At 41.6% G+C, this 24,296-nt stretch overlaps 2 protein-coding genes across 3 annotated transcripts in view; one reads left to right on the top strand and one right to left on the bottom strand.

Annotated features, from left to right (window-relative positions):
- LOC112264903 (helicase SKI2W) overlaps positions 1–20,786 on the bottom strand; it is a 52,184-nt gene extending 31,398 nt beyond the window's left edge. Inside the window, exons 1-16 of the mRNA XM_024441813.2 lie at positions 20,566–20,786; positions 20,078–20,199; positions 18,857–18,978; positions 15,753–15,870; positions 15,428–15,545; positions 14,310–14,384; positions 13,954–14,007; positions 12,560–12,723; positions 12,266–12,427; positions 11,880–12,025; positions 11,504–11,650; positions 8,226–8,310; positions 8,000–8,106; positions 7,509–7,655; positions 7,294–7,390; positions 6,881–7,093 (exon numbers count right to left, since the gene is read on the bottom strand). Of these exons, the coding sequence (XP_024297581.2) occupies positions 6,881–7,093; positions 7,294–7,390; positions 7,509–7,655; positions 8,000–8,106; positions 8,226–8,310; positions 11,504–11,650; positions 11,880–12,025; positions 12,266–12,427; positions 12,560–12,723; positions 13,954–14,007; positions 14,310–14,384; positions 15,428–15,545; positions 15,753–15,870; positions 18,857–18,978; positions 20,078–20,199; positions 20,566–20,578 (1,890 nt within the window). The 5' untranslated portion in view covers positions 20,579–20,786. The remainder of the gene's footprint in view (positions 1–6,880; positions 7,094–7,293; positions 7,391–7,508; positions 7,656–7,999; positions 8,107–8,225; positions 8,311–11,503; positions 11,651–11,879; positions 12,026–12,265; positions 12,428–12,559; positions 12,724–13,953; positions 14,008–14,309; positions 14,385–15,427; positions 15,546–15,752; positions 15,871–18,856; positions 18,979–20,077; positions 20,200–20,565) is intronic.
- On the top strand, positions 20,783–23,952 carry LOC112264904 (negative elongation factor E). Of its 2 annotated transcripts, none has more exons than XM_024441816.2 (11): positions 20,783–20,885; positions 21,291–21,376; positions 21,641–21,713; positions 21,806–21,951; positions 22,142–22,219; positions 22,422–22,459; positions 22,536–22,819; positions 22,969–23,113; positions 23,286–23,340; positions 23,422–23,524; positions 23,628–23,952. In XM_024441816.2, exons 2-11 carry the CDS (start codon positions 21,302–21,304, stop codon positions 23,699–23,701), a joined length of 1,071 nt encoding a protein of 356 aa, XP_024297584.1. In that variant the 5' UTR covers positions 20,783–20,885; positions 21,291–21,301; the 3' UTR covers positions 23,702–23,952. The 2 variants fall into 2 exon arrangements, with proteins under 2 accessions (XP_024297584.1, XP_024297583.1); XM_024441815.2 differs by having other exon boundaries at positions 20,810–20,885; positions 21,278–21,376.
- The last annotated feature ends 344 nt before the right edge of the window (positions 23,953–24,296 follow it).

Below are 24,296 nucleotides of genomic sequence, written 5' to 3'. Positions count from 1 at the left end.
ATATACATACACATACCTATATAGACATACAGTGCCTTGCGAAAGTATTCGGCCCCCTTGAACTTTGCGACCTTTTGCCACATTTCAGGCTTCAAACATAAAGATATAAAACTGTATTTTTTTGTGAAGAATCAACAACAAGTGGGACACAATCATGAAGTGGAACGACATTTATTGGATATTTCTGTCTTTTTTAACAAATCAAAAACTGAAAAATTGGGCGTGCAAAATTATTCAGCCCCCTTAAGTTAATACTTTGTAGCGCCACCTTTTGCTGCGATTACAGCTGTAAGTCACTTGGGGTATGTCTCTATCAGTTTTGCACATCGAGAGACAGAAGTTTTTTCCCATTCCTCCTTGCAAAACAGCTCGAGCTCAGTGAGGTTGCATGGAGAGCATTTGTGAACAGCAGTTTTCAGTTCTTTCCACAGATTCTCGATTGGATTCAGGTCTGGACTTTGACTTGGCCATTCTAACACCTGGATATGTTTATTTTTGAACCATTCCATTGTAGATTTTGCTTTATGTTTTGGATCATTGTCTTGTTGGAAGACAAATCTCCGTCCCAAGTCTCAGGTCTTTTGCAGACTCCATCAGGTTTTCTTCCAGAATGGTCCTGTATTTGGCTCCATCCATCTTCCCATCAATTTTAACCATCTTCCCTGTCCCTGCTGAAGAAAAGCAGGCCCTAACCATGATGCTGCCACCACCATGTTTGACAGTGGGATGGTGTGTTCAGGGTGATGTGCTGTGTTGCTTTTACGCCAAACATAACGTTTTGCATTGTTGCCAAAAAGTTCAATTTTGGTTTAATCTGACCAGAGCACCTTCTTCCACATGTTTGGTGTGTCTCCCAGGTGGCTTGTGGCAAACTTTAAATGACACTTTTTATGGATATCTTTAAGAAATGGCTTTCTTCTTGCCACTCTTCCATAAAGGCCAGATTTGTGCAATATACGACTGATTGTTGTCATATGGACAGAGTCTCCCACCTCAGCTGTAGATCTCTGCAGTTCATCCAGAGTGATCATGGGCCTCTTGGCTGCATCTCTGATCAGTCTTCTCCTTGTATGAGCTGAAAGTTTAGAGGGACGGCCAGGTCTTGGTAGATTTGCAGTGGTCTGATACTCCTTCCATTTCAATATTATCGCTTGCACAGTGCTCCTTGGGATGTTTAAAGCTTGGGAAATCTTTTTGTATCCAAATCCGGCTTTAAACTTCTTCACAACAGTATCTCGGACCTGCCTGGTGTGTTCCTTGTTCTTCATGATGCTCTCTGCGCTTTTAACGGACCTCTGAGACTATCACAGTGCAGGTGCATTTATACGGAGACTTGATTTTTTAATTTTTTTTTATTTCACCTTTATTTAACCAGGTAGGCCAGTTGAGAACAAGTTCTCATTTGCAACTGCGACCTGGCCAAGATAAAGCATAGCAGTGTGAGCAGACAACACAGAGTTACACATGGAATAAACAATTAACAAGTCAATAACACAGTAGAAAACAAAGGGGGGAGTCTATATACAATGTGTACAAAAGGCATGAGGAGGTAGGCAAATAATTACAATTTTGCAGATTAACACTGGAGTGATAAATGATCAGATGGTCATGTACAGGTAGAGATATTGGTGTGCAAAAGAGCAAGTAAATAAATAAAAACAGTATGGGGATGAGGTAGGTGAAAATGGGTGGGCTATTTACCAATAGACTATGTACAGCAGCAGCGATTGGTTAGCTGCTCAGATAGCTGATGTTTGAAGTTGGTGAGGGAGATAAAAGTCTCCAACTTCAGCGATTTTTGCAATTCGTTCCAGTCACAGGCAGCAGAGTACTGGAACGAAAGGCGGCCAAATGAGGTGTTGGCTTTAGGGATGATCAGTGAGATACACCTGTTGGAGCGCGTGCTACGGATGGGTGTTGCCATCGTGACCAGTGAGCTGAGATAAGGCGGAGCTTTACCTAGCATGGACTTGTAGATGACCTGGAGCCAGTGGGTCTGGCGACGAATATGTAACGAGGGCCAGCCGACCAGAGCATACAGGTCGCAGTGGTGGGTGGTATAAGGTGCTTTAGTGACAAAACGGATGGCACTGTGATAGACTGCATCCAGTTTGCTGAGTAGAGTGTTGGAAGCCATTTTGTAGATGACATCGCCGAAGTCGAGGATCGGAAGGATAGTCAGTTTTACTAGGGTAAGCTTGGCGGCGTGAGTGAAGGAGGCTTTGTTGCGGAATAGAAAGCCGACTCTTGATTTGATTTTCGATTGGAGATGTTTGATATGAGTCTGGAAGGAGAGTTTGCAGTCTAGCCAGACACCTAGGTACTTATAGATGTCCACATATTCAAGGTCGGAACCATCCAGGGTGGTGATGCTAGTCGGGCATGCGGGTGCAGGCAGCGATCGGTTGAAAAGCATGCATTTGGTTTTACTAGCGTTTAAGAGCAGTTGGAGGCCACGGAAGGAGTGTTGTATGGCATTGAAGCTTGTTTGGAGGTTAGATAGCACAGTGTCCAATGACGGGCTGAAAGTATATAGAATGGTGTCGTCTGCGTAGAGGTGGATCAGGGAATCGCCCGCAGCAAGAGCAACGTCATTGATATATTCAGAGAAAAGAGTCGGCCCGAGAATTGAACCCTGTGGCACCCCCATAGAGACTGCCAGAGGAACGGACAGCATGCCCTCCGATTTGACACACTGAACTCTGTCTGCAAAGTAATTGGTGAACCAGGCAAGGCAGTCATCCGAAAAACCGAGGCTACTGAGTCTGCCGATAAGAATATGGTGATTGACAGAGTCGAAAGCCTTGGCAAGGTCAATGAAGACGGCTGCACAGTACTGTCTTTTATCGATGGCGGTTATGATATTGTTTAGTACCTTGAGTGTTGCTGAGGTGCACCCGTGACCGGCTCGGAAACCAGATTGCACAGCGGAGAAGGTACGGTGGGATTCGAGATGGTCAGTGACCTGTTTGTTGACTTGGCTTTCGAAGACCTTAGATAGGCAGGGCAGGATGGATATAGGTCTGTAACAGTTTGGGTCCAGGGTGTCTCCCCCTTTGAAGAGGGGGATGACTGCGGCAGCTTTCCAATCCTTGGGGATCTCAGACGATATGAAAGAGAGGTTGAACAGGCTGGTAATAGGGGTTGCGACAATGGCGGCGGAAAGTTTCAGAAATAGGGGGTCCAGATTGTCAAGCCCAGCTGATTTGTACGGGTCCAGGTGATTACACACAGGTGGATTGTATTTATCATCATTAGTCATTTAGGTCAACATTGGATCATTCAGAGATCCTCACTGAACTTCTGGAGAGAGTTTGCTGCACTGAAAGTAAAGGGACTGAATAATTTTGCACGCCCAATTTTTCAGTTTTTGATTTGTTAAAAAAGTTTGAAATATCCAATAAATGTCGTTCCACTTCATGATTGTGTCCCACTTGTTGTTGATTCATCACAAAAAAATACAGTTTTATATCTTTATGTTTGAAGCCTGAAATGTGGCAAAAGGTTGCAAAGTTCAAGGGGGCCGAATACTTTCGCAAGGCACTGTACATACTTTTTTAAAGAATGTAACTTTATTATTATTCCCCGCAAACCCTACCGGCGAGCCCCCAATTGGAGTAAACTAATAAACACTTCTGCTTCTACCTTCAATCCATACATCTTATACACATTCTACAGACACAGTCTACTTTACAATAGTTCTCTCTTGTTTGTTCTTAGTCCTTCCTCTATTTCTGATGTCCATCCAGTTTGATTTCTATTTGTAACTATGCTATTTCACAGAAGTTCCGAACCTATATACATTTTACAGATCCCGTATGCTTTACATTGTTAATCTTGTTATTAGTCCCACCCTTCAGCTCCATTCAACCCCTCCCAGCTATCCCTCAACATCATCCCTTTCGGATTTCTATTTGCCATATATTTCTCAACTGTGCTGTGATGCTTCACAAAAGAATTGAACCTTCCTATTCTCATAGATTCTACAGATTGTAAATTAAAAATAAACATTTTTGCTAAAATAATTATTATATTATTGATTGATTGACTATGGCTTTTCAAATCAACCAGTATTGCTATCTGTAGCATTAGTTCTAGGCAAATGTTGCAATTCTTCAGCCATTCCTGGACCTGTGACCAAAAACGAGCTACATATGGACAATACCAAAATAAATGATCTAATGACTCTGCCTCCTCACAGCAGAATCTGCAGAGCTAGGAAGATTGTATCCCCCATATGTATAACATTCTATTAGTTGCAAGAATTTTGTATAGTAATTTATATTGATTTTTTTTTTTATCCGCATTGTTTTGCGCATCAATTCATAAACCATGTGCCATGGAATGGGTACATAAATCTCTTCCCAACTATTTTGCAATTTATATGGCACAGCTGTCAGTATTTTGGTCCTTAAATGAAATTGGTATATGTTTTTATTTATCAGACTTTTCTTTAACCATTTATGTTCTTTAATACATGGCCGACATACAAGTTCCTTACTTTTTTCCCCTTCTACTTGCCTCTTCCATTTTTGTGGTGATGCTGCAATTAATTGGTTGTAATTTTGGGTAGAGCAGACATTTCCATATGTCTGTGTTAGCTGCATGTGTGACATAACTCCACCAGTCCTATTTATGATATCATTCACTAAAATTATACCTTTTTTAAAAATTTCTTCGACAAATACAGTTTTTTTTTTTAAAATCAATTATATATTTGAATTTAACCACAATATTTGTTGTACTATTTGTTCCGTCCTTTCAGGTGGATTAAACTGAAATTGCAACCAACTTTCTAAGGCTTGTTAAAAAAATTAAGATATTTTGGAAATTTTTCAAACAACCGAAAGTGAACAGGTGTAATCAAAATAAAGGGGAAAAGGCCCTTCCTGAATATAGGATGAGACATTCGTACCAATTGACTAGAGAACCAGTTTGGATTTAAGTATAACTTTTTTATGACTGATGCCTTTAGTGAGAGGTCTAAAATGCTTTAATATTTAATCATTTCTGCCCACCAAATTCATATTCGTTATATAAATAGGCCCTTTTAATTTTATCTGGCTTGCCATTCCAAATAAAATTGAATATTTTTTGTTCATATAATTTAAAAAGCAGGTCACTAGGTGTAGGCAAAACCATAAGCAAATAGGTAAACCATGATATAACTAAGGAGTTAATCAGGGTGATTTTTCCACAAATAGACAGGTATTTTCCTTTCCATGGTAGAACGATCTTATCTATTTTTGCTAACTTTCTATAAAAATTTATTGGAGTGAGAATTTCTTTCTTTTGGGATTTGTATACCAAGTATGTCCACATCTCCTTCAGACCATTTAATTGGTAAACTAAAATGTGAATTTTTTAGGTGATCCAATACGTAATATGGTACATTTATCAGAATTTGGTTTTAATCCAGAGAGGATAGCAAAAGTATCTAGATCCTCTAAGAGGCCGTGGAGAGACTCCAATTGTGGTTTTAAAAGAAAACATGAATCATCAGCGTACAATGACACCTTAGTTTTTAAGCCACGGATTTCTAATCCCTTAATATTATTGTTTGATCTAATCTTAGCAGCTAACATTTCGATGGCAATAATAAATAGATATGCCGATAGTGGACAACCTTGTTTTACTCCTATAGATAGTTTAAAACTTTCTGAGATGTAGCCATTATTTATTATTTTACACCTAGGGTTACTGTACATAACCTTAACTAATTTTATAAGAGATTCCCTAAAATTGAAATATTCTAGGCATTTATATATAAACTCCAGTCATACTTTATCAAAAGCCTTTTCAAAATCAGCTATGAAAACCAGGCCTGGTGTCCCCGATATTTCATTGTGTTCTATTGTTTCCAGTACTTGTCTTATATTATCTCCAATGTATCATCCATGTAAAAAACCTGTCTGATTAGGATGAATAATATCTGACAATACTTTTTTAATTCTATGTGCCAAGCATTTTGCTAGGATTTTTGCATCACAACATTGAAGTGTAAGAGGTTCAGACTGGATCTTTATATATACCACTTGGGTCCTGTTTCAGTAATAATGATATCAGACCTTCTTGTTGCGTGTCTGATAATCTACCATTTATATAGGAGTGGTTAAAACAAGCCAATAATGGTCCTTTGAGTATACCAAAAAAAGTTTTGTATACTTCCACTAGTATGCCATCCAACCCTGGAGTTTTCCCATCCTTAAAGGCCCCAATTGCCTCAAGCAGTTCCTCCTCAGTAATTTGGCCTTCACATGAGTCTTTCTGTACAGATATACATTTTTTACATTATTATTAGGAAAAAAATCCATACAATTAGTTTCAGTTAGTGGAGATGGAGGAGCCTGAAATGAAAACATATTCTTAAAGTACTTTACTTACAATATAATTTGATGAATCCTGCGTGACTCCATCATTTGTAACAAGTTTTAATACATTTTCTTTGGTAGCATTTCTATATTGAAGATTGAAAAAGAATTTGGTGCATTTTTCCCCATATTCCATCCAGTTCGCTTTATTATTATAATATATTACACGAGATCTTTCTTGAATAAATTCCTCCATTTCTTTTTGTTTTTCCTTTAACTTATTCTGTGCCTCTATAGTACTGTTTTTATTGCTATCTAACTGTACTGTTAGTCCTTCAATTTCCTTTGTTAATATGGACTCTTTTGATCTAAATTGCTTTTGTGTTATAGATGAGTACTGAATTGCATTGCCTCTAAAGGCACATTTAAAAGTGTCCCATACAGTAAGGGGATCTGCTGTACCTATGTTATGTCTGAAAAAGTCAGTTATAACATGGGTACACTTGATAAGCAGGTCTTAGTTCTTCCAGACATTGAAGAAAACCGGTCCCAGCCAGAGTGCACCCTACCTGGGGCAGCTGGCGGTCCCCTCCCCTGAGGCGGCTCAGGCTCTTCTGGAAGAAGGAGTGGATGTCGCTCTTCTCCCCCGAGCTGGTGAGGTCCATGGAGGCTAGAGAGCGGGCGTTGTCGTCGCAGCGCGTCCTGGAGAAGGTGAACGCCACGACGGGGGTCTGCTGGCGCTGGGACAGGAAGTGGAGGAGGGAAAGCCACACCGCCCGGTCCTGGTGGAGAGATGGAGAGAGGGATGAGAAAATAGAGAGGGAAAGAGTAAAGAAATTATACAGAGAGAAGATGGCCAATGGCGTAATGGCAAAGTGGAGAAGATGTTCAAAGACTGACAGATGTGCTTCCATGAGGATGAATGAGTGACAGAGAGGGTAAGGGGGACAGAGACAGAGAGAGTAGGTGTGATATTCTGTACCTGGTTGGGTGTAGTCTTCTGAGATGCATTTTTCGTCCCAAAGGACTGGGCGTGTTTACTGGTGCGTTCCTTTTTGGCATCTATTGCAGAATAGTACCTTAAAAACAAAGAAAACACCAACGGTTGGTATCATAAATTTTTGTTTTATCGTCCCAAGTCTAATGACAACCCTAACATATCCATGAGCCCAGGTGTGTGTGTGTGCGTGTACGTACCCTTTGGTTTGGAAGTTGCCTGTAGGGTCCAGCAGTAGGAACATCTCTTTCTGGGTCTTGGTACTGTTGCCTGTGTACAGGTAGTGCTCCAGAGGCACAGGTCTCTTCGCTGTGCTGATCACATAGATGTGCTTCTTCTTAATGCGCCTGGAGAGGAGAGAGGAAGGGAGCGGAGAAACTGAAGCAACCATACACAGCTCTGACATCTGACGTCATTCCATTTATATACTAGAGGCCAAGCACAATTGAACACTATAAAAGCACCATACCGTGATGGCTATTACTGCACTTTAACTAGGACCAGGAGTTGTTTTGAACCACGTGACTTAAACAAGAAATACTCTGGGCCCTAGATACAGCCTAGAATTAGGGTCCAGAGTTTTTCCTCAGTAGGTCATGTACTCAAGAAAGCGTGCATGGTTTAACAGTGTCTTTGCGTGCATACATGCTTTGGGTATGGTGTTGACAGTAGGCAATAGTTGACAACGTACCCGATCCACTCACTGAACTCCACAGCGTTGGGGACAGTGGCACTCAGCAGAATAATACTGACGTGGTCAGGTAACATGATCAGAACCTCCTCCCACACCACTCCTCTCTAAGAGGGAGAGAAAGACAGAAGGGGAAGGAAAGAAAACGGGAGAATGAGATTTAGTGACACGTGACTGACTGAAACAGTGAGAGGGGAAGGTTTTGACAGCGAGGCTTCTCTGTTACCTCAGCATCATTGATGTAGTGAACTTCGTCAAAGATCACCCACTCTAAATCTCTGATGACCTCTGAACCGTTATAGAGCATGGACCTACGAGAGAGGGAGATAGAATATGTTAGTCAAGCTGATGTGTCGGCCTACATGACTGAGGGTATCTCGATGTATAACCATGGTATGCGTTCAGTTAGAATGTTAGACAGTATAAAAACAGTGTTCCATAGGGTTAATGTGTGATATCACGTGTAATGTTATATGTACAGTTGAAGTCGGAAGTTTACATACACATTAGCCAAATACATTTAAACTCAGTTTTTAAATTCCTAACACTTAATCCTAGTCAAAATTCAATGTCTTAGGTCAGTTAGGATCCCTACTATATTTTAAGAATGTGAAATGGCAGAATAATAGTAGATAGAATGATTTATTTCAGATTTTATTTGTTTCCATCACATTCCCAGTGGGTCAGAAGTTTACATACACTCAATTAGTATTTGGTAGCATTGCCTTTAAATTGTTTAACTTGGGTCAAACGTTTTGGGTAGCTTTCCACAAGCTTCCCACAATAGGTTGAGTGAATTTTGGCCCATTCCTCCTGATAGAGCTGGTGTAACGGAGTCAGGTTTGTAGGCCTCCTTGCTCGCACACGCTTTTTCAGATCTGCCCACAAATTGTCTATGGGACTGAGGTCAGGGCTTTGTGATGGCCACTCCAATACCTTGACGTTGTTGTCCTTAAGCCATTTTGCCACAACTTTGAAAGTATGCTTAGGGTCATTGTCCATTTGGAAGACCCATTTGCGACCAAGCTTTAACTTCCTGATTGATGTCTTGAGATGTTGCTTCAATACATCCACATAATTTAATCCTTCCTCACGATGCCATCTATTTTGTGAAGTGCACCAGTCCCTCCTGCAGCAAAGCACCCCCACAACATGATGCTGCCACCCCCGTTCTTCACGGTTGGGATGGTGTTCTTCGGCTTGCAAGCCTCCCCCTTTTTCCTCCAAACATAACGATGGTCATTATGGCCAAACAGTTCCATTTTTGTTTCATCAGACCAGAAGACATTTCTCCAAAAAGTACGATCTTTGTCCCCATGTGCAGTTGCAAACTGTAGTCTGGCTTTTTTTATGGCGGTTTTGGAGCAGTGGCTTCTTCCTTGCTGAGCGGCCTTTCAGGTTATGTCGATATAGGACTCGTTTTACTGTGGATATCGATACTTTTGTACCTGTTTACTCCAGCATCTTCACAAAGTCCTTTGCTGTTGTTCTGGGATTGATTTGCCATTTTCGCATCAAAGTACGTTCATCTATAGGAGACAGAACGCGTCTCCTTCCTGAGCGGTATGATGGCTGTGTGGTCCCATGGTGTTTATACTTGCGTACTATTGCTTGTACAGATGAACGTGGTACCTTCAGGCGTTTGGAAATTGCTCCCAAGGATGAACCAGACATGTGGAGGTCTACAATTTTTGGCTGATTTCTTTGGATTTTCCCATGATGTCAAGCAAAGAGTTTGATGGTAGGCCTTGAAATACATCCACATGTACACCTCCAATTGACTCAAATGTCGTCAATTAGCCTATCAGAAGCTTCTAAAGCCATGACATCATTTTCTGGAATTTTCCAAGCTGTTTAAAAGGCACAGTCAACTTAGTGTATGTCAACTTCTGACCCACTGGAAATGTGATACAGAGAATTATAAGTGAAATGATCTGCCTGTAAACAATTGTTGGAAAAGTTACTTGTGTCATGCACAAAGTAGATGTCCTAACCGACTTGCCCAAACTATAGTTTGTTAACAAGAAATTTGTGGAGTGGTTGAAAAAAGAGTTTTAATGACTAAGCGTACGCAAACTTCTGACTTAAACTATATACGGTGCATTCAGAAAAGATTCAGACCCCTTCCCCACATTTTGTTACGTTACAGCATTATTCTAAAACGGATTAAATTACAATGTTTCCTAATCAATCTACACACAATACCCCATAATAGCAAAATGAAAACAGGTTTTTAGACATTTTTGCAAATTTATTACAAATAAAAAACAAAAATGCGTTATTTACTGTACATAAGTATTCAGACCCTTTGCAATGAGATACAAAATTGAGCTCGGGTGCATCTTGTTTCCATTGATCATCCATGAGATGTTTCTACAACTTGATTGAGTCCACCTGTGGTAAATTCAATTGATTGGACATGATTTGGGAAGGAACACACATAATGTCCTACAGTTGACAGTGCATGTCAGAGCAAAAACCATGCCATGAAGTCGAAGGAATTGGCAGGAGATCTCCGAGACAAGATTTTGTCGGAGCACAGATCTGGAGAAAAGTACCAAAACATTTCTGCAGCATTGAAGGTCCCAAGAACACAGAGGCCTCCATCATTCTTATATGCAAGAAGTTTGGAACCACCAAGACCCTTCCTAGAGCTGGCCACCCGGCCAAACTGAGCAATCGGGGGAGAAGGGCCTTGGTCAAGGAGTTGACCAAGAACCCGATGGTCACTCTGACAGCTCCAGAGTTCCTCTGATTTGGTGGGATAACCTTCCAGAAGGATACCCATCTCAGCAGCACTCCACCAATCAGCCCTTTATGGTAGAGTGGTCAGACGGAAGCCATTCCTCAGTAAAAGGCGCGACAGCCCGCTTGGAGTTTGCCAAAAGGAACCTAAAGGACTCTCAGACCATGAGAAACAAGACTCTCTGGTCTGATGAAACCAAGATTTTACTTTTTGGCTTGAATGCCAAACGTCATGTCTGGAGGAAACCAGGCACCCCTCATCAACTGGCCAATACCATCCCTACGGTGAAACATGGTGTTGGCAGCATCATTCTGTATGGATGTTTTTCAGCGGCAGGGACAGGGAGACTAGTCAGGATTGGGGTAAAGATGAGCGGAGAAAAGTCCAGAGAGATCCTTGAAGAAAACCTGCTCTAGAGCGCTCAGGATCTCAGACTGGGACAAAAGGAAAAAATGTGAGAAACTCCCCAAATACATGTATGCCAAGAAGACTTGAGACTGTAATCGCTGCCAAAGGTGCATCAACAAAGTACTGAGTAACAGGTCTGAATACTTATGTAAATGTTATATTTGTGTATTTTATTTACAATTTAAAAAACTGTTTTTGCTTTATCATTATGGAGTAGGGTGTGTAGGTTGATAAGGAAAAAAACAATTTTATCAATTTTAGAATAAGGCTGTACTTGTAACAAAATGTGGAAAAAGTGAAGGGGTCTGAATACTTTCTGAATGCACTGTATGGTGTATATATTACGTCACCTCAATATCTCAGTGGTCATGATGAGACAGGAGGCTTCAGGACTCAGCTGGACATCCCCAGTCAGCAGCCCCACATCCCCAAAGGTGGTCTTGAAGTCCCGGAACTTCTGATTGGACAGCGCCTTGATGGGGGAGGTGTAGATGGTCCTATCAGAGGGTGCAAACACATGGAGGTTAGATGCACCATGTTGTGATTGGCTGTGATGGGCACAACATGGAAAACCAGGAACAAGTTGATTTCCTATTCATCAATTTCAATGATACAGGTCATAAAATCAGTCATTTGTATAAATCTGATAAAATCACATATTTTTACATATTTTTACTGTTGGATTAGAGATTTTAGAGAGCATGTCAAACATGTAAATACACACACCTGGTCATGTGTTTTTGTGAGAGAGCTATGGCATATTCTGCCACCACGGTTTTGCCTGCTGATGTGTGAGCTGCCACAAACACAGACTCATGGGCCTCCAGCCTCAACACTGCCTGTTTCTGGAACATGTCCAACTCAAAGGGATACTGGGAGAGGTGGGGTTCACATTAGTATTGTGGAATGAACAAGGCTCTATGCCAATAAAGGAATAGAGTGTAATAATGTCATAAAACTATAAAACTAAACCCTGCAATATTTGTAGGTATCAGGTAATGTCAATAAACAGGCTTCTTTAATCTACATGGGACTAATCAACACATTGGTCATCGACATATTCAACTACATCTACCAAACCACCAACATATTTTGTCATTACATCACAGTACCTTGAAGGCAGGGTTGGGGATGCGTTTGTAGAAGTCATCGCAAGGGGAGGTGATGTCTACTGGGATAGCCCATCTCTTCCTCTCCTCGTGGCCCTCTCCTGGTTTGGTCGTTCCTCCATCTTTCTTCTCTGTCGAGGGGGTCCCAGGTGTAGAGGGAGAGTCCTACAGGAGGAAATAAACAACCACCTTTAAGTATATGAACATAACAAACAGTAGCTAAGTTAAGAGGGGAAACTACATTTTATATGTAGATTATATTCATCAATGAACAGAAAAAAAGTATTTATTTAATACCTTGATCCCCAGGTCTTCCAGGCTGTTGGTTCTGGGTAGTTTTGGAGCATTTCCGCTTCCGAGTCCTTTCTCTTTCTCCTCTGCCTCAGGCTGGGAGTCTACGATGTCATCAAAGGTGGATAGGAGGGACAGGAGATTGATTTCTCCCTTTGTGGTTTTGGCATCTACAGAGAGAATTTTAAAAAGGAAGAAAAGTACATATTTATTCAAGCTAAGAGAATAACCCTTTTAGGAACATACACTATATATACGAAGCTACTGTATGTGGACACCCCTTCAAATGAGTGAATTTGACTATTTCAGCCACACCCGTTGCTGACAAGTATATAAAATCGAGCACACAGCCATGCAATCTCCATAGACAAATATTGGCAGTAGAATGGCCTTACTGAAGAGCTCAGTGACTTTCAACATGGCACAGTCATCGGATACCACCTTTCCAACAAGCCAGTTCACCAAATTTCTGCACTGCTAGAGCTGCCCTGGTCAACTGCAAGTGCTGTTATTGTGAAGTAGAAACATCTAAGAGCAACAACGGCTCAGCCGCAAAGTGGTAGGCCACACAAGCTCACAGAATGGAACCGCAGAGTGCTGAAGCATGTAGGGCGTAAAAATAATCTGTCCTCAGTTGCAACACTCACTACCGAGTTCCAAACTGCCTCTGGAAGCAACTTCAGCACAATAACTGTTCGTCAGGAGCTTCATGAAATGGATTTCCATGGCCGAGCAGCCGCACACAATTCTAAGATCACAATGCGGAATGCCAAACATCGGCTACCTTTGGACTAAGGAGCAGTGGAAACGCGTTCTCTGGAGTGATGAATCATGCTTAACCGTCTGACGGAAGAATCTGGGTTTGGCGGATGTCAGGAGAACGCTACCTGCCCCAATGCGTAGGGCTAACAGTAAAGTTTGGTGGAGGAGGAATAGGTCTGGGGCTGTTTTTCATAGTTCGGGCTAGGTCCCTTAGTTCCAGTGAAGGGAAATCTTAACGCTACAGCATACAATGACATTCTAGACGATTCTGTGCTTCCAACTTTGTGGCAACAGATTGTTGAAGGCCCTTTCTTGTTTCAGCATGACAATGCCCCTGTGCATAAAGTGAGGTCCATACATAAATGGTTTGTCGAGATCGGTGTGGAAGAACTTGACTAGCTTGCACAGAGCCCTGACCTCAACCCCATCGAACACCTTTGGGATGAATTGGAATGCCGACTGCGAGCCAAGCCAAATCGCCCAACATCAGTGCCTGACCTCACTAATGCTCTTGTGGCTGAATGGAAGCAAGTCTCCGCAGCAATGTTCCAACATCCAGTAGAAAGCCTTCCCAGAAGAGGGGAGGCTGTTATAGCAGTCCACATACTTTTGTTCACGTAGTGCATGTCCATTCAAACCTTTGTCACTGAAGTCCATCCCAGCTTTAAGTCCAGGGGGCACTGTGAGTAACCCTGGAGTAAAGGGAAATAGATATGTTACTTACACAAACATCATGACACAAGCAAGAAACATGTACTCAATCCCAAAAAGATCTGTAATCACTTAAATCTGTATTCCCGATTTTTGAAGAGAGCCATTTGGTTCCCAGGAACAGCACAGTGTTTGTTATTTCAAAGATCATTTCAGGCTGCATATTCATTGTAAAGTAAGCATCCCGCCTCACACTAACCCGCCTCACTGTGCACAGGCAGCCTTTTGTATGGAAGACCATTGCCCCTCCACCATTTCAACTCCATAATAAAGGTAAATTCACCGTTCTCAAAGTCTATGTCTTCCTCCAGCTCGGATTTCGTCTTGATTTGCTCCAGTGTCATCTCGTCCATACCACCTATGTAAAACAGATAGAATATAAATATTTCTCTATAATTGACTAAAGGGAAGATTTAACTTAAGACAAATATGTATTATATGTTTCAGAGCCATATATACATATATGAATATATGCTATATATACAAAAGTATGTGCACACCCCTTCAAATTTGTGGATTCGGCTATTTCAGCCACACCCGTTGCTGACAAGTGTATAAAATCGAGCACACAGCCATGCAATCTCCATAGACAAACATTGGCAATAGAATGGCCTTACTGAAGAGCTCAGTGACTTTCAACATGGCACAGTCATAGGATGCCACCATTCCAACAAGTCAGTTTGTCAAATTTCTGTCCTACTAGAGCTGCCCTGGTCAACTGTAAGTGCTGTTACTGTGAAGAAGAAACGTCTAGGAGCAACAGCGGCTCAGCCGCGAAGTGGAAGGCCATACAAGCTCACAGAACGGGACCGTAAAGTGCTGAAGTGCGTAAAAATCATCTGTCCTCGGTTGCAACACTCATTACCGAGTTCCAAACTGCCTCTGGAAGTAACGTCAGCACAATAATTGTTAGGCGGGGAGCTTCATGAAAGGGGTTTCCATGGCCGGGCACCCGCACACAAGCCTAAGATCACCATGTGCAATGTCAAGAAGTGTTGGCTGGACTGGTGTAAAGTTCGCCGCCATTGGACACTGGAGCAGTGGAAATGCCTTCTCTGGAGTGATGGATCACATTTCACCATCTGGCCATCTGACGGATGAATCTGGGTTTGGTGGATGCTAGGAGAGCGTTACCTGCCCAAATGCATAGTGCCAATTGTAAAGTTTGGTGGAGATGGAATAATGGTCTGGGGCTGTTTTTCATGGTTCAGGCTAGGCCCCTTAGTTCCAGTGAAGGGAAACGCTACAGTATAGAAAGACGATTCTGTGCTTCCGACATCCAGTGGAAAGCCTTCCCAGAAGTGTGGAGGCTGTTATAGCAGGAAATGGGGGACCAACTCCATATCACTCATGTAGTATATAAGGATCTGATAATATATTTAGGTGAGGACTCAGACCCACCGGGCAGAAAGGGGTAGTTGGTGTTGCTTCCTCGGAGGCTCTCAGAGGGATTAGGGTTTGGTGGACGCTGCAGGGACATTGAATTCTTAGCAGAGATGCCTGTGTCCCCCAGTAACACCTGGACAGAGAGTGAGAAGGAGATTTAATGACACTGGGTTGCAAAATGTGTAGCAAGTGTATGAAAAGAAGTAGACCTTTTAATAAGATTAATAGATCACTCAGGGAAGTGCTACAATTCTGAATGTTCCCAATGAGTCACATCATGATCATCGGGGCATTATTAGGACACACAGACTAAGACAGCATAGCTGACAATAGCATGTACCTCAGTGAAGTCCAAAAGCATTCCTGTCGTTGGATCTCTGACTACTGAGATGCCAGAGTGGAGAGGTGACGAAGAGCAATGAAGAAGAGAGTCCACACAAACGTCTCGCTCAGCCAGCCTAGAGAAAAGCAACAAGTCTGTTACCGCAAATTAATTCTGTGACCATGTGGTACAACAGTATTTCACTACGGGTGAATAGCCTCATCTGGACCACTGAATTCCCCTTAAACACCACTTTCCAAGTAAGATTTATATGGCATCAAAGCAATAAAAAGTAAACAAGCAAAACCCTAATAAGAAATGTACAGTGTCTCTCTGTGTACAATAATAGTGTTTAACATGATTTTTGAATGACTACCTCATCTCTGTACCCCACACGTACAATTATCTGTACGTTCCCTCAGTCAAGCATTGAATTTCAAACATAACAGATTCAACGAAAAATACCAGAGATGTTTTCCAATGCCTTGAAAAGGACACCTATTATTAGATGGGTAAAAATAAATAAAAGCAGATATTGAATATCCCTTTGAGCATGGTGAAGTTATTAATTACACTTTGGATGATGTATCAATACACCCAGTCACTACAAGGATACAGGCTTCCTTCCTAACTCAGTTGCTGGAGAGGAAGGAAACCGCGCAGGGATTTCACCATGAGGCCAATGGTGACTTTAAAACAGAGTTTAATGGCTGTGATAGGAGAAAACTAAGGATGGATCAACACATTGTAATTACTACACAATATTAACCTAAATTTGTGAAAAAAAGAAAGTCTGTAGAGAATAAAACAATTCCAAAGCATGCATCCTGTTTGCAATATAGCTCTAAAGTAAAACTGCAAAAGTAGCAAAAAGTGGCAAAAATACAAAAGGTTATGTTTGTGGCAAATCCAACACAACACATCAATGGTAGGGGCTGCATCATGCTGTGAGAATGCTTGTCATCGGCAAGAACTAGGGAGTTTATGCAGGATAAAAAGAAAACGGAATATAGCTAAGCACCGGCAAAATTCTAGAGTAAAACCTGGTTCAGTCTGCTTTCCAACAGACACTGGGAGACAAATGCCCCTTTCAGCTGGACAATAACCTAAAACACAAGGCCAAAAATATACTGATTGTACAAAACATGAAGAACACTTTCCTAATATTGAGTTAAGAACACCTTCCAGTTTTGCCCTCAGAACAGCCTCAATTGTTGACTCCAATGCGTCCCCACAGTTGTGTCAAGTTGGCTGGATGTCCTTTGAGTGGTGGACCATTCTTGATACACACGGGAAACTGTTGAGTGTGAAAACCAAGGCAGCATTGCAGTTCTTGGCACAAACTGGAGCACCTGGCACCTACTACCATAGACCGTTCAAAGGCACAAATCGTGTGTCTTGCCAATTCACCCTCTGAATTGCACACATACACAACAATCCATGTCTCAATTGTCACAAGGCTTAAAAATCATTATTTAATAATTCATCTACACTGTAGTGATGGGTCGTTCACGAATGAGTCGGCTCTAAGAGATGGCTCTTGTAGGTGAACGTTGGGAGCCGGCTCACATATCAGAAGTGCTGAATCTATTCATAAAAATAAAATAAAAATTAAGATAGGAATAATCAAAAGATTTAAATTAATAGAATTAACTCATTCAAAGAACGAAAAAAATACATGTAATAATATAGGGCAACAGGAAGAAGAGGGATCAGATGGAGCAGAAGCACCAGTGCCATAAACGTCTGCTGTTTGACGAGAGAGCAACTGGGGATACAGCACGAAGGAATCCCTCAGCAGATGTCATAATGGAGGTCCGATCCTATTTGGAGGAGCCCCTCCTCCTCTGAGCTGGTGGAAGAACAAGACCTCTGTCTACCCACGGCTTACTACAGTCATGACAGGGAGACTCTGCATAGTGGCCACATCCTTTCCCTCTCAGAGGGTCTTCTCGAAAACGGGACAAATAATTACTGAGAGAAGAAACCGCATCAGCCCCTCGAAAGTGAGGCAGCTTGGATTTCTGAATGCAAATCTCTCATAAAAGCAAAGTATGGTCAGCATTGCTATGTGCTGCTGGTTATAACATGGCAATAAAGAAGAGAGAGAAAAGAGGGACCAGTTTAATGTTTTAAGTGGAATGCTACAGTTTTGCACATTGTTATTTATTTTTCTTTGACATGGTGCAATATTCCATTATTATGTTGTTTAGATTGTATTCGTTTTGAATGGATAGATTTATATGTACTTTGTTTATATACATTAAAAATGTCTACTTTAAATGCAAATGTTTAATAGCATTCTTTTTCATAACAAACCAATGCATTTTTACATACATTGTGGTTAAGGTAGAGTATGATTTCATTTAATAATTTAATTATAATTGTTTTAACCCCAATCATAGTCAAACTATCGCAAACTGTTTGACTTGAAATACAAAACATATATTTTTTAAAGAGCCGTTTGGGAGCCAAAAGAGCCGGCTCTTTTAGTGAGCTGAGCCGAACGAGCTGGCTCACTGAAAAGAGACGGAATGCCCATCACTACTACACTGACTGACTGAAGTGGATTTAATGTGTGACATCAACAAGGGACGATATAGTTTTCACCTGGTCAGCCTACTATGTCATGGAAAGAGTTGCTTACCAAGACGACATTGAATGTTCCTAAGTGGCATAGTTACAGTTTTGACTTAAATCTGCTTAAAATCAATGTCAAAACTTGAAAATGGCTGTCTAGCAATGATCAACAACCAACTTGGCATAGCTTGAAGAATTTTAAAAAGAATAAATGTGCAGATATTGTACAATCCAGGTGTGTCAAGTATTTAGAGACTTACCCAGAAAAACTCACAGCTGTAATCGCTGCCGAAGGTGATTCTAACATGTATTGACTCCGGGGTGTGAATATGTATGTTCAATATTTCTGTATTTAATTTTCAATATATTTGTTTCAAAAAAATTAAACATGTTTTCATTTTGTCATTATGTAGTATTGTGTGTAGATGGAAAAAATATATAAAAAAAGAAACGTCATCCATTTCGAATTCAGACTGTAACACGACAAAATGTGGATTAAGCCCTTGGGTATGAATACGTGAAGGCACTGTAAGCAGACTCACTTCAGAAACCTGTGGAAGGCAGCGTCGGTATCGTGTATGGGAAGCCAGGCAGGGTCGCGTAGGAAGCGCTTCTCTACCTCTGTCTCCAGGCCCACACTGGTGGGAGGGAGTCCATGGGGGAGCTGTAGATAAATGAATGATAGAAACACATAAGGGAGATAATAGGCTGGAGAGATTAGATAGGAGATGTACAACGGGGCAAAAAAGTATTTAGTCAGCCACCAATTGTGCAAGTTCTCCTGCTTAAAAAGATGAGAGAGGCCTGTAATTTTCATCATAGGTACACTTCAACTATGACAGACAAAATGAGAAAAATAAATCCAGAAAATCACATTGTAGGATTGTATGTAAACACAGGATGCTTTCCAAACTGAAGTTTGCTCCTTTCCTTTAAACTTGATGGCGGGCCTTTGCGGTTCTTAAGGACCTAGGTAGGTAGGTGTCACCTACTGTAAAAACTTGACTTAGACAAATAGAGGTAGATGGAGATATGCAATATATTGCTTGCATACTTTAAGCAGTCCTTTCATATCTGTAGAAATGGCAGGGCGAGTTTTCAGATAAGAATCCAACCACAGACTGAGATAGCTGCACCATCGAGAGCATCCTGACGGGTTGCATCACTGCCTGGTATGGCAACTGCTCGGCCGCCGACACTACAGAGGGTAGTGCGTACGGCCCAGTACATCACTGGGGCCAAGCTTCCTGCCATCCAGGACCTCTATACCAGGCATTGTCAGAGGAAGGACCTACAAATTGTCAAAGACTCCAGCCACCCTAGTCAGAAACTGTTATCTCTGCTACCGCTCGGCAAGCGGTACCAGAGTGTCAAGTCTAGGTCTAAGAGGCTTCGAAACAACTTTTAACTCCAAGCCAGAAGACTCCTGAACATCTAATCAAATGGCTACTCTATTTGTATCCTCGCCTCTTCTACACTGCTGCTACTCTGTTATTATTTATGCATAGTCCCTTTAACTCTACATACATGCACATATTACCCCCACACATCAACTCTGTACCAGTACCCTTATATATAGCACCACTATTGTTATTTACTGCTGCTCTTTAATTATTTGTTATTCGTATCTCATACTTTTTTTGTATTTTCTTAAAACTGCATTGTTGGTTTTAAGGGCCTGTAAATAAGCATTTCACTGTAAGGTCTACACATGTTGTATTCGGCACATGTGGCATATAAAATTGGATTTGAGTCATACTGACCGTGCTTTGTGGATACAGGGGCTGGTCATTGGGCTGTGGATGTGTGATGAGCTCAAACCTGCCAGAGCAACCCATCTCCAGCAGGGATAGCGGGAGATCTGTGGGGCCCACAGGGGGAAGATCTATGGAGAGAGAAATGGGATTGAGATGAATAGCCTAGTTTCTATGGGCTGTCCTCTATCGCGCAATACATTAGAGTCCATTGTAAGATATTGAATCATATAAACATATATTGCAATGTCATCATTTACTGCTTTAGCTGTTAAGATTCTGTTCAAAACACGTTGCGCATATTGTCAGGGACTAACGTTACATTTCTGCAACATGAATGAGAGCTGAACTGGCTAGCTAACGCTAGGCTAACCCAAGTTGTTATATTCGCCAGTAAACTGTATTGCTAGCAAGTCACTTTAAAGCTAAGTTTACAGCAATGGCATTAACCGTATGCCTAATTCATTATCTGTACATATTATCTAAATCTCCTTCACCTATTCTTTCCATTTCTCCACCGCAGATGAAAGTTGGTGCAGCAGTTCACTGTCTTTTCGGAAATGGCAAAGGCGGAAGTAGGTCAAATTGCCATATGTAATACGATATGTATCTCAATATTAATACATTATCTTACTAAATGTTGTCAAGTGTAGGCCATGCATTCCTTATAATTGACTTATTCCATAAATTTTTGCAAGTTGAATAGTGATTTTTCTTACTCATGCGCCATAACAACTGTGTACGTCATTTTCATGCGCCTGTGTTTTTGTGTTCGTGAATGGGTGTGAATACAACTAGCTATAGTAACGTAACAAAGGTAATAAAATAATAACATTTCGAAATACAATAGTGTCAATGTAGTATATTTTGTTTATTGTTGTAGTCTGAAAGGTACATTGCCATATTGTTGATAAGTAATTATATACTTTCCACTGCCCTGTGTAACACAATGTAGATTGCTAGTAGTAGCAGCTAATGTTAATAGGTAACGTTAGCTAGCCAACCGACAAGCTAACGTAAGGTTTTAAAATGTTGTCAGATGCATGTAGAATGTAGAAACAGAAATCTATTTGGTCGTGAACAAAATGTAAATAGTAGTTTTTGAGTTGATGCAATTGCATTATAGAGTTAATTCAACCACACGTGTGTATTGGTATTCATTGTGTTGTGCAAATATGTCCATTATTCTGGTTGTCTAATCCTTTTAAGCAATACTTTCCAGCTTGGTTCGACATGGTGGTGTTCCCAAGCTCTTTGACAGAGGAAGAGGAATCTCTGCAGAAGAAATATGCCAAACTCAAGAAAAAGGTGAACAACTTTAAGAATCTCCTCACTTGACTAGAGAGAAATCTATGTATCCGTATCCTGCTTTTGACAATGAGATGTGTCACTGCCCCCACATTTGCAGGTGTGATCAGGAGTAGTCCTAGGTCTTTGTTAAATTCACCGGTCAGTCATCATCATCACACTCATAATGTTGAAAGTTAGATATTATTATGTTACCAAACTCCGATTGGCCTTAGTGTTTACACCTCTTATTCTCTTTCTCTCCCTCTATCCTCACACCTCTAGAAAAAGGCACTGCTGGCTTTGAAGAAGCAGCAGAGTTCAACCAGCCAGACCAATCAGAGTGGATTGAAGAGAAGTATGTGGCTTTGTCTTTACTTTTTAAAACTGTATTACTAAGCAGATACTTTGTCACAGTTGATTATGTTGCATCTACTCTCTCCCTCCTAGCTTTGTCAGACCAGCCGGTGCTAGATACAGCAACAGCTACAGAGCAGGCAAAGATGCTTATCAAGTCTGGAGCCATCAGCGCCATCAAGTCAGAGAACAAGAACTCTGGCTTCAAGCGCTCTAGAACGCTAGAGATCAAGCTCAAGGTGATATACAAAATGCAATATGCAAGGATGTGTATTGTGAATTGATCATAGAATAAATTATTGATACAACAATTTATATACATAATAATAATGTTTAAATCTGACACATAAACTAGTCTGTGATGGAACTCAAACATATCAATTCATGGTTTAGTAATGATTTGTTATATTTTCTCTTTCTGTTTACCAGGATCCAGAGAAAGTCCCAGGCCCTGTGGCTTTCCAACCATTCCAAAGGAGCATGTCCACTGATGAGGAACTTTCTGAGGTAAAATTAGAATTATATGACATCCCAAATCAAATCAGCCAATGAATTGATGAACTCTACCTACAAAATGGCATGCATTTACAGTATTTTGCCAATGCTGTCTGCCTGTATTGTGGTCACAGAACCAGTGACTTGGATATTTTTTTGGGGGGGGGAATATACAACTGATGCTGTTGCTTTTAAATTTTAATTTCTACTCTAGGCTGGCAAAAGAGCCCACAGAAAATCTTTGTACGAGAGGTAAGCCTAAAAGCTCTGATAAATAATAAAGGCTGGTTCTCTGTATAAGGCGGTTTAACATCTCGATCTCTAACAGCTTCGTCACTCCAGGTGACCGGGCGGCTCGTGATGAGGAGGAGGGAGGCGGCGGCCTTTCCACCAGCAGAGACATGGAGCGAGAGAGAGACAGAGGAGATCGAGAGATGGACAGAGAGAGGGAGCGCGACAGAGAGAGAGACCGGGACAGAGAGAGAGACCGGGGCAGCGGCGACCGGGGCAGGGACAGAGAGCCGCGAGACCGCGAGAGAGACAGGAGCCAGGACGGAGACCGGGAAAGGGGAGGAGACAGAGAGTCACGTGAGCGAGACGGACCGTTCAGACGTGAGTATTCGTTTACTGGACTTCTGTCTTTTCATGTGTCTTATCATTGGCATTCTTAAAAGGATGTTTATCTCAAAATACAAATTCAAGGATGGAATAATGGAACTGTTTTTCTTCTCCCTTATCTTCTCTCTCTTTCCCCCTCTCAGGATCAGACTCGTACCCAGAGCGGAGGGGGGTGAGGAAGGGGAACACAGTGTACGTGTATGGAACTGGCCTTGTGGAGGACAACCTGCGTTCAGCCTTCTCCCAACAGGGCACCATCATTGACCTGTCCATGGATTCCCCACGCAAGTACGGCTACATTACTTTTATGTCCTTGTGGGTGTGTGATTGGGAGAGCATCCAAAACTGAAAATGTTCAGTGTTTTAAAATGTTTTGCAGTTGAAAACTAGTCCAGTAAGTCCCTCGCTGTTTTGTTCTGTTTGGTGCCTAATGAACACAGCCTTGTCTTTCTCTTTCTAGCTGTGCATTTATCACCTTTGAGAAGATGGAGTCTGCAGACCAAGCTGTAGCGGAGGTCAGTCAGTATAGCTCTAGCTCCGTCCCAACTTAAGGCATTATAGTGTAAAACCTATCATCTATACTCTTTTTCTCCCAGTTGAATGGAAGCACGGTGGGAGACGTCACCATCAAAGTCAGCATCGCCAGGAAGCAGCCCATGCTGGAGGCAGCCACCGGCAAATCTGTTTGGGCCACTCTGGGTAAATATCAGTTCTGGTCAAACACAGATCGGACTAACAAGCAGTGTATGACAGGAAGTGTCAACTCTGGAATCATGTATACTTTCTCTCTTTCCCCTCACAGCTGTGCAGAACAGTGCCAAAGGTTCCTACAGAGACAAGAGAAACCAGGTTGTGTACAGTGAGGATTTCCTATGAGGCGTGCCGCATTGGAGATCTGTACGAATCAATGAGTTAGCTTTGTATGCATTTTCTATATTGCATTTTGTGTTGGTTGTTGATTGCCCGATACGGCACCATGTGTCAGTTCTGAGTAGATGCTACATTTCATTCATGGCCAGGATGTGTAATGGCAATGACCATGTGAACAAAGATTGTGGTGGTTTGGTCTTGCTCTTGTAACCAGGGGTTTCATTGTTTTGTGGAGCTCAATAAATCACATCAATACATTTTTCCATCTGGTTGTCTGATGTGGTCCACCTACCTCTCACATCCATCGCTTTGTCTGTTTCCTTTGGTTTAGCATGATACAGTGCAGATACAGTGCCTTGCGAAAGTATTCGGCCCCCTTGAACTTTGCGACCTTTTGCCACATTTCAGGCTTCAAACATAAAGATATAAAACTGTATTATTTTGTGAAGAATCAACAACAAGTGGGACACAATCATGAAGTGGAACGACATTTATTGGATATTTCAAACTTTTTTAACAAATCAAAAACTGAAAAATTGGGCGTGCAAAATGATTCAGCCCCTTTACTTTCAGTGCAGCAAACTCTCTCCAGAAGTTCAGT

Source organism: Oncorhynchus tshawytscha, linkage group LG13 (genome assembly GCF_018296145.1).
Source record: "Oncorhynchus tshawytscha isolate Ot180627B linkage group LG13, Otsh_v2.0, whole genome shotgun sequence".
NCBI classification, from domain to species: Eukaryota; Metazoa; Chordata; class Actinopteri; order Salmoniformes; family Salmonidae; genus Oncorhynchus; species Oncorhynchus tshawytscha.
Note: the sequence above shows the minus strand (reverse complement) of the source record. Positions and strands in the feature narration are given on the sequence as shown.